Raw genomic sequence first — 9,131 nt, forward strand, 5'->3', positions numbered from 1 at the left:
GGGGCATGGGGCGTCTTTCCAGCTTTGATTTTATTTTTTCCAAGTCTGTCTAGGGAAGGAAGAAGCAAGGGAAGTTGGGTGGAAAAAAGAAGGAAATAAGCAAAAAAAAAAGAAAAAAAAAGACCACCCCCCCCCCGAAACCCCACAGCACAAATACATTTCAGTTCCCAGGTGTATTTGCACTGCCATAGCGAGGAACCGGGCCGCGGCCCGCCTGAGCCATAGAACTGCTGACAAACACTGAATGTACCCACCCGGGGACGCCGCAACCTTATGTGATCATGAATCACTCCCCGTCCCTGGAGCTGAGACCGGAGCGGGCGTCTCTGCTCCCAGGAAACGGGCGGTGTTCTTTTTTCTCTTCCTTTGGATGTATCCTGCCCTCACCCCCCTTTGTCCGGGACCGAGCGGGCACCCGGTGACCAGCTCCCGTGGGCTCAAAGGGGCCCTAATCGGCTGCTTTCTCCATGCCTCTGTGGGGTCACGGTTGTTAGCACTGAGTTCGGCTTTTTTTGGCTTGGGCAGGGCAAGGGAAGGGGCTGGGGGTGGAGAGCAGGGATACACCCCCCACCTCCCCAGCCAAAAAAGGCTGAATTTCCAGTTCAAAATCCCACTAACAACCCCTCTAGATTAGCCCCCCACATCCGCCGAAGGCCACAGGTGCAGGGACCAGCGAGGGGGGGACGCGGTGATGCCCCCCAGGCAGTGACTGGAGCCCCCCCTTCCCACTCACGCTGCACCCCCAGCTCTCACCTCTGCCTTCAATAAGAAACCAAAGGAGACCAGACCCCGGCCTGCCGGCGGCCCCTGCCCCAGTCCCACCGCGCAGTTGTTCGCACTCTCCCTGTTTCTGTCTCCCGGGATGGGGTGGCCGCGCTGGGTCCGAGCTGGCCTTTCCCATCCATAGGAGCTGGAACCTACCCTGTTTTGTGGGGGAGAGGTCAGAGGCTTTGTGGGGAGGTGGACATGGAAAGCCTGCTCCAGGGTCACAGCCTGACAGTCCTCGGAGGAAATTGGGAGTCCAGCCGGTGTCTGGGGGGGTGGCTGCGCCTCCAAGGCGCCCGCGGCGAGCTCTCCGTGTCTGTCCCGGGCACCTCTGTACATGATGCACATGCGCGCACCTGCAGGGCCAAGCCTGGCTCGGCCCCTTCCTACTGCAGAGGAGACGACGGACCAAGGACCGCGGCCTTACGCCCCCCCCCCCCACCCTTCTCTCTTGTTCGTCCACTTGAAAACAATAAAGCAAATGCATGGAAACCTCTTCTGGTCTCCGCACATCTCTGGCCTGGGTGCATTTGGGGCTCTGGCATCTTGTGCAAGGCCCAGGACGGGGGAGGTATTGGGGAGGGGGGGGCGGGGCTGGGGGTTCCTGGCTGTGGGAGGGAGTCCCCTGCCCAGCTCTGTGCCATGAGGGAGGTGCCCCTAGGAGGGCATCGGGGGGAGGGGGACAGCGCTGGCTTTGTCACGGCCCCTGTTTGCATTGTATCTGTGCATGTGCACACGTGTGCAAGTGGACATGTAGGCATGGAGCACTGGACTGGCTTTGTCAGAGTCTCTACTTAAGTTGCACCAGCACGTGTGTCCATGCACGTTTGTGTGTGTGCATGTACATTTATATGTTTGTAGGACTGGCTTGGGCAGAGTATTCTACTTGAGTTGCATCAGCATGTGTCTGTGGCCATCTGTGCGTATGCATGTGTGTGAACTTGTATGTGTGTGTAGATACATGTATGTTTGTAGTGGTGGCTCGTTGCACCAGCACGTCTATGCATGTTTGTGTATGTGTGTAGCACTGGCATAGTCACAGCCTCCACTTAGTTGTACCTGTTAGTGCATGCGTAGCACTGGCTGGGGCACAGCCTCTACTTGAGTTGTACCTGTGCACATGTGTGTGCGTCCGTGTGTGTGCATGTGCATACAAGCATTGGCTTAGACAGCTCCTATTTGAATTCTACCTTTGCATGTGCATGTACATGTGTACATGTGCAGCCCTGGCTTGGGCTCAGCCCCCTGCTTGAGGTGTGTGTGTGTGTGTGTGTGTGTGTGTGTGTGCGCGCGCGCGCACGCGCACACATGTGCATGCGAGTGTTGGCTTAGCCATAGCTTCTACTTGAGTTGCACCCGTGCCCATGTGTCTCCATGTCTGTGCACACTTCTGTAGCCGTGGCTTGGGCCCAGCCCCGGTCCCCCCTTGAGTTACACCTGTGCACACATATGTGCACGTAGCACCGGCTCAGGCACAGTGCTGTGTGCACGACCCCCCCCTCATGTCTGGCTGCACCCAAGTCCTGGCATCATCATGGCTTGGCATTAATGACCTTTATTCAATGGCTTCCACTTTTCCCTGCCCCCCCGAGGGGTCTGGGCCCCCCACCCACCCTGCGTGTCCGTCCTGGGCCAGGATCTTTTCCGCGGGGGGTACCCATCCATCTCCTCTGCAGCTGGGACCCCTGGCCCCATGTCCACGGCTCCCCTGCTGGGTCTGGGGACCCTCTCAGGCACCCATCAGACCAAGCCCCCCCACCCCCAGCACTGCTGGAGAGAGCCCAGGGGTCCGGAGCCATGCGGTGCTGTCCAGGCCGCGGGGGCTGCATCTGGCCTGTCCTGGGGCCAGGGGGCTGGGGGCATCAGGACTCCAGGGGAAAGCTGAGCTGCTCCTCGAAGAGCGCAATGGTGAGCATAAGCCCCCCGCCCAGGAGGAAGCCAAGGGCTTGGAGCACAAAGCAGCGTCCGGCATCCGCCTGCCACCTGCCCGCGCCTGTGCTGCGCAGCAGCATCTGGGGCAGCTGTGGGGAGAGCAGGGCTCAGCGCCACGGGGGTATAAGGCTGGGTGGGTGCCTCAGCACCCAGCCCGGCTTCTCCCCAGGGCCCTGCCTCAGTTTCCCCCTCCCCAGGCCTCAGTTTCCCCCTGTGCCTCAGTTTCCCTCTCTTGTACCTCAGTTTCTCCCCCTCTCACACCTCAGATTCCCCATGCCTCAGTCCCCCCATGCCTCAGTTTTCCCCTCCCTGTGCCTGCTTCTCCCCCGTGCCTCAGTTCCCCCCTGTGCCTCGGTTTCCCCCTCCCTGTGCCTATTTCTCCTTGCCCCATGTCTCAGTTCCTCCCTCGTGCCTGAGTTTCTCCCCCATGATTTTCTCCCCCCCATGCTTCAGTGTCCTCCTCCCTGTTCCTCAGTTTCTCCCCCACCCCCCGTGCTTCATTGTCCCCATCCCCCGTGCCTCAGTTTCTCCCCAGGCAGGGGGGAAGTTCACATGCACCCCCTCACACGACGTGGACTCACCATGTCCACGAGGGCCACATAGAGGAAGACGCCGGCCGTGGCAGCAAAGATCCAGGGCCCCAGGGGCCAGGCAGTGTGGCTGGCGAGGACGCCAATGGCCGTGCCCACATAGGCCAGCAGGGCTGAGAGCAGGTTGGCCAGGAACACAGCACGGGGACGCAGGCCAGCACCCAGCAGCAGCGCCATGTCGCCCAGCTCGTGCGGCAGCTCGTGGCAGAAGACAGCTAAGGACGTGCTCAGCCCCCCCGACGGCCCCTCTGCAAAGGCTGCGCCTGCCAGGACCCGCACACTTGGTGCCAGCCCGGGGCCTTGTCTCCCCTGCCTCAGTTCCCCCCCATGCCGCAGTTTCCCCCTCTGTGCCTCAGTTCCTCCCCATGTCTGTTCCTCACTTCCATGCCTCAGTTTCCCTCCTCCGTGCCCCAGTTCCCCCCGCCTCACCAATGGCCAACCCGTCAGTCAGGTTGTGGATCCCGTCCCCCAGTATCACCATCCAGGCCACGTCGGCCACGCTGGTGCCATGCGAGTGCCCATGCCCGGTGTGGCTGTCCAGGCTCCCCGCCCTGTGCTCGGCTCTGTCCTCCCCATCACCCCGCTCTGGGGCCGCCAGGTGCTGGGCCTCGGTGGGGGGACCTGAAAGGGAAGGGTCAGGGCTCATTAGTGGTGGTAGTTAATGGGGAAGGGGGAGTGAATTCGCCATGGGGGTATGGGGGGCTGGGTCAAGGGACATCACACTAGTGTCCAGACCAGGCATGCGAGGCGGGGCTGGCGCACAGTCCTTGTGTGAGACAGCGGTGACCGGCGCACAGCCCTCATGCAAGGTAGATGGGGACTGGTGCATGGCCCTCGTGTGAGGCAGGTGGCACATGGCCCTCAATGTGAGGTGAGGGTGACTGGTGCATGGCCCTCTTGTGAGATGGTGATGACCAGGTGGGGATTGGCACATGGCCCTTGTGTGAGGTGATGGTGATCAGTGCATGGCCTTTGTGTGAGACAGCAGTGACCAGGGCCCTCGTGCAAGGTAGGTGGGGACTGATGCATGGCCCTCATGCGACATGGGTGGTGCACAGCTTGTGTGTGAGGCGGGGGGGTGCTGGCACATGGCCCATGTATGAGACAGCAGTGACCAGCGCACAGCATTGTGCAAGGTAGGTAGGGATTGGCACAGGGCCCTCGTGTGAGGCAGTGGTGAGTGGTACGCGGCCCTCGTGCAAGGCGGGGATGTGGCTCACCTGGTGCAGGGCCCAGGATGCTCAGGCCGGTGCCGCTGTCCTCAGCATCTGCGGCCGCCCTCTGCACAGAGAGGGGCAGCAGTGAGCAGGGTCTGCCCCCCCACACCCCCGGACTGCCGGGCCCCCAGCCTGGCTCTTACCCGCGGGGCCCGTGCCCGCCGCAGCAGCCCCAGGACATTCTCCAGCAGGAAGAGTGCGTAGATGGCACCCAACAGTGCCAGGCCCTTCAGCACAGCTGCGTCCGGCCCCGTGGCCCCCGGCTCCCGGCCCTGCGCCTGCGGGGGCACCCGTCAGCGGGGTAGCCTGGCTTGGACCCGGACGCCTAGGTCCCCCTTTGAAGGTGAGGGGCTGTCTGGGTTCCTTTTTGGGGGCAGGGGGCAGATCCTGGGCCCAGATGCCTGGGTGGCTTTTGGAGGTTGGGGTGGACCAGGCCTGGACACCTGGGCTCTCTGGGGGGCCTTGGGGTGCGCGGCAACGGGTACATACGTGCGGCCAGAGGTGCAGCAGGGCGTCCCCACACAGGGTGCCTGCGGCCAGCGCCACCAGGAAGGCCAGGACCTGGTGCAGGAGGGCGCGGCCCAGCACCCGTACCAGCGCCAGTGCCAGCGCCGAGGGCAGGCTCAGCAGCGTCACCGCCAGGGCGGCCCAGCCCAGAGCTGTAGGAGGCGGCAGGTGGGGCCAGGCGGGGGCTGCCCCCTGCCTCAGTTCCCCACCCCTTTCCTCTCCCCCCTGTGCCTCAGTTTCCCCCATTTCTGCTCCCTGCCTCAGTTTCCCTCCCCCCTGCCCTTGCCCTCCCCGTGCCTCAGTTTCCCCATTTCCCCTCCCCCATGACTCAGTTTCCCTCCCTGGGGCCTTGTTCCCCCATGTGCCTCAGTTTTCCCCGGTGCCTCTTCCCTCCTTGTGCCTCAGTTTCCCTGGAACCAGGCCTTACCTGGGCCGAGGGCAGGCTGGGACACGGGCGGCGCTGGGGCAGGGCGGTGGTGCAGGCAGACACGGGTGTCAATCTGGTAGAGCAGCGCTGGGCACAGCAGCGCAAACTGCTCGGGGGTGATCTGCGCCGTCCCGGCCAGGCCAAAGTTCACCAGCAGCTGCGACACGTTCAGGCACTGCAGGGGTCACGGACGGGGTTGGGGGGGCACTGGAGCTGGGGTGGGGGGTGGACACCTGGGTTCCCTTCTCAGTCCTGAGGGGCTCCTTGCCTGACCCTGGGCACCCAGATGCCTGGGTTCCCTGCCCACACTGGGGAGGGCCACGTGGGCTAGTGGTTACAGCAGGGGCTCAGGACCCTGGTTCCCAACTTATGCAGCCCCAAGTGGAGGAGACAGACCCCCCCCCAGACCTCCGCTGCCCCCACTCACATCCTCGTGCAGGTGGTTGTAGACGGAGTGGTCCAGCGCCAGCACCCGCTCCAGCAGGCTCAGCCCCGGGGGATCCTTCCCAGGCCCTGGGTCCCCCCTGGGACTGGGGCTCCGCGTCTCAGTGAGCGATGTGGGCATCGCCAGGGGAGCCTCGGGTGTGGGGCTGGAGGAAGGAAGAGCAGGAGGGATGTCCCCACTGGAGGGAGACAAGCTGGGGTGAGCCCTGGGGCGGGATGAGGGGGTTGCGGGTCAGGAATGAGCACTGGAAGGCTTAGGGGAGCTGTGGGTTGGGAGTGAGGGGTGCCAGCCAGGCGGGGGGCTGCAGGTCTGGAGTGAGGGGCAGCAGCAGGGCTGGTAGGAGTCAGTGGGGGGGTCTGCAGGTCAGGAGTGAGGGGCACCAAAGGGCTTGGGGGAGCTCTGGGTTGGGAGTGAGGGGCACCAGCTAGCCAGGGGGTTGCAGGTTGGGAGTGAGGGGCACCGGCAAGGCTGGGGTGGGAGAGATAAGGAGTGAGGGGCACCAGCTAGCCAGGGGGTTGCAGGTTGGGAGTGAGGGGCACCGGGAGGATTGCTGGGCGTCTGGGGGCTGCAGGTCTGGAGTGAGGGGCAGTGGCCAGGTGGGGAGGCTGTGGGTTGGGAGGGGGGGGGCATGGGCCAGGGGAATAGGGTGGTACCTGGTGGTGGCGTTGCCAGGGCCTTGGGAGCCGGGGTAGTCGTGGCTGTGGCCATGGCCATGGTGGTGGGCACGAGCATGGACGTGGTGCCCGTCCTGCAGGTCGAGCGCATCAAGATGGGCAACGTGGCCATGGCCCAGGTCCTCGTGGTCGATCTGCACCACCTGCACCCGGCCCAGCCCCAGGCTGCGCAGCAGGCGCCACAGCCCCTCGGGGGCCAGCGTCCCGTTGTGCCCGTAGAGCCCAAACAGCTGCTGCAGGTAGTAGCCCTGCTCCTGCTCCGCGTCCTCAGGTGGGTGCCCCGCTGACACCCCCGGCACCAGCCACAGCCACAGCCACAGCCACGACCAGAGGACCATGACAGTGCCGAGCCTGGGGAGTTGGTGGTGGGGTGGGATGAGGTGTCAGCCAGGACCCAGGAGCACCCCCTGCTTGCAGGGAGGCAGCTCCAGGCACCTGGAACAACCGCATCGCCAACAGCTGGCTCCTGCCTCAGTTTCCCCTCCTGTAACCCCCCTGACATGCCTGTTTTCCCTCCTGCCCCAAGTTGTTGGGGGGTGTCTTGTTTTGCCTGCTCTGGTGGGGTTTGTGGCTTTAGCCCCATGGGCCTCTCCAGGGCACCTGAAGGACAGGGCCAGTGCTAGAGCCACATCCAGCCATGGCAGCCCCCCCATGGCCCCCAGCCCCACGGTGCTGCATGGCCCCACCTGGTCGCTGGGCACGGGCGTCTGTCACAGCAGCTCTCAGCCACCTTCCCCGCAGCTCCGGTGCTGACTGCAGCCAGGTGGCACGAGGGCTGGCGCAACACCCCACCCCCCACGCGCCTTGTCCCCGGAGCCGTCACGTAGCAGCCCGGAGCCTTGCCCATGTGTCAGTGTCCTTCAGGCCAGGGTGGGCGCTGGGCCAGGCGTGAGCACATGCATGTGTTTACGAACCGGCGTGTGAGCACTGCCACCTGCACGCCTGGTTTGCACCCCCCCTTGGGCGCCAGCTGGTTGGGGGGTGGGTCCTGCCTCAGTTTCCCCAGTTGCACCCTCAACTGCTGCTGGCAGGGAAGAGGCTTTGTGGCTGGCATCACGGGGGTTGGGTGGGCCCACACATGCGTGTACACACTTCTTACCGCCCACCCCCCCCAGCATGTTGCTCCATGGGGCCGGGGCTTCTTCACCCCGGGGGTGGGGGGTAACATGTCCTTGGCCTGGGCCCTGCCCCCATCCTGCACCAGGGTTAATGTTTCTCTTGGTGTCGTGATAAGCCGTTCAGGCATGACCCCCCCCCTCCGCACATGCATAAACACACCCCACACAGGGCCAAAGGTCACAGCCCCACATTCCCAGGCCTGAGCAGGGGGCAATTCTCAGTCCACCCCAATGTGGAAGAGCCCAATCCAGGCTCTGCCACTGCTGCCCTGCACAGCCCTGGTCACCTCTCCCCATACAGCAGGGTCCTTGACTTCCCCATCCAGCCCCCCCACCCCGTGGGAGGGAGGTGGGGGGGTCCCCTTTTCATACAGGGCTAGGAAGACACCCCCATGTCGCAGATCTCACCCAGGCCACCCATGGGGGCCTCCTGCCAATGGCACTGCTCCAGCCCCTGCACCCCAGGTACCAGTTTGGGCCCCCCACTCAGCCTGCACCCCTCCCCAGGGAGGGCTGGGCAGGGGCTCACCTTGCCGGGTGCTGTGGGGAGGGGTCTCAGGTGTCACTCCAGGGCAGGGAAGTGGGGGTCAGGCCCCGGGTGGCTGCGTCTCCACACGGTTGCTGCTCCAGCACCTGGGGTCAAGGGGCACCGGGGGCAGGGCCGGGGTGGGGATCCAGCCAGGGGAGGAGACTTGGAAGGAGAGGGGGAGGGCGGGAGCTCGGGCATGTGGGTGTGCACCCACTAGGCCAGGCTGCCGCCTGGGGCTGTCGGCCTGTCTGCCCAGGGACGTCTGGAAGGGGGACAGCACCTTGAGGTGGCAACCCAGGTTGGGGACACGGGTCCAGACAGGCACTGCCCGGCACTGACCTTTGACCTTGCATTTGGGCATTGTAGGACCCATCCCGGCAGCAAAGGCAAGAGTGGAGGTAAAAGCTTTATTCGCCTGTGCAATCACGGGGCCCCAGGTGGGCATAGAGGAGACCCCCAACCTCTGCCCATGGCATCCCCAGAGACCCTGGCACCCAGAGCTGGCACATAGTAGTGAAGCCCTGACAGCCCCTGGTCCCAGGGAGCCAGTGGGGTGGGCTGAGACCCCCTGGCTCACCTCACATCATGGCACCCAAATGCCTTCAGAGGGTCCCTGGCTGCTCCCACCCCGCTCCCTAGGGCAGCCCTGGGACCCAGGGCGGCTTTGGCAACGTCCGTGGGGCTTGGGCTGCCCTCACAGTGGTGGGGCCGGGGGGTTTTGCTCAGCCCAGGGGGGAAGGAACCCCCTCCCCCACCCCTCTGGGGTGGGGGGTGACACTGCTGTCTGTGCCGTGGCGCCTGTTATCTCTTGCTGCTGCGCCGCGTCTCTTTGCCATTGCTGACGGCACTGGCAGCACCGGCGTGGTTGGGCTGGCTCCGGGTGATGCGGCCGCCGGCGGGGTGGGGGGCCGCAGGGGGTGGGTGCTC

The 9,131-nt window shown here is 64.6% G+C and overlaps 2 protein-coding genes across 3 annotated transcripts in view; both read right to left on the minus strand.

The window, feature by feature from the left end:
* Positions 1 to 2,299: 2,299 nt before the first annotated feature.
* SLC39A5 (solute carrier family 39 member 5) lies at positions 2,300 to 7,281 on the minus strand. Of its 2 annotated transcripts, none has more exons than XM_019514417.1 (9): positions 6,537 to 7,281; positions 5,866 to 6,028; positions 5,439 to 5,613; positions 4,994 to 5,163; positions 4,648 to 4,782; positions 4,508 to 4,568; positions 3,717 to 3,908; positions 3,279 to 3,550; positions 2,300 to 2,786 (listed from the first exon to the last, which is right to left on the minus strand). In XM_019514417.1, exons 1-9 carry the CDS (start codon positions 6,893 to 6,895, stop codon positions 2,628 to 2,630), a joined length of 1,686 nt encoding a protein of 561 aa, XP_019369962.1. In that variant the 5' UTR covers positions 6,896 to 7,281; the 3' UTR covers positions 2,300 to 2,627. The 2 variants fall into 2 exon arrangements, with proteins under 2 accessions (XP_019369962.1, XP_019369953.1); XM_019514408.1 differs by having other exon boundaries at positions 5,866 to 6,061.
* A 1,310-nt stretch (positions 7,282 to 8,591) lies between these two features.
* The window catches only part of NABP2 (nucleic acid binding protein 2), a 3,079-nt gene continuing 2,539 nt past the window's right edge, over positions 8,592 to 9,131 (minus strand). The window contains exon 7 of the mRNA XM_019514431.1: positions 8,592 to 9,128. Coding sequence (XP_019369976.1) covers positions 9,006 to 9,128 — 123 coding nt within the window. The 3' untranslated portion in view covers positions 8,592 to 9,005. The remainder of the gene's footprint in view (positions 9,129 to 9,131) is intronic.

Source organism: Gavialis gangeticus, unplaced genomic scaffold (genome assembly GCF_001723915.1).
Source record: "Gavialis gangeticus isolate Ggan-Ray unplaced genomic scaffold, GavGan_comp1, whole genome shotgun sequence".
Classification (NCBI taxonomy): Eukaryota; Metazoa; Chordata; order Crocodylia; family Gavialidae; genus Gavialis; species Gavialis gangeticus.

Coding starts and splice junctions, on each gene's coding strand:
- SLC39A5 (XM_019514408.1), bottom strand. CDS start 6,895: ATGGTCCTCTGGTCGTGGCTGTGGCTGTGGCTGTGGCTGGTGCCGGGG. Junction 5,614..5,865: donor ACAACCACCTGCACGAGGAT/GTGAGTGGGGGC, acceptor TGACCCCTGCAG/TGCCTGAACGTGTCGCAGCT. Junction 5,164..5,438: donor CCAGCCTGCCCTCGGCCCAG/GTAAGGCCTGGT, acceptor CGCCTCCTACAG/CTCTGGGCTGGGCCGCCCTG.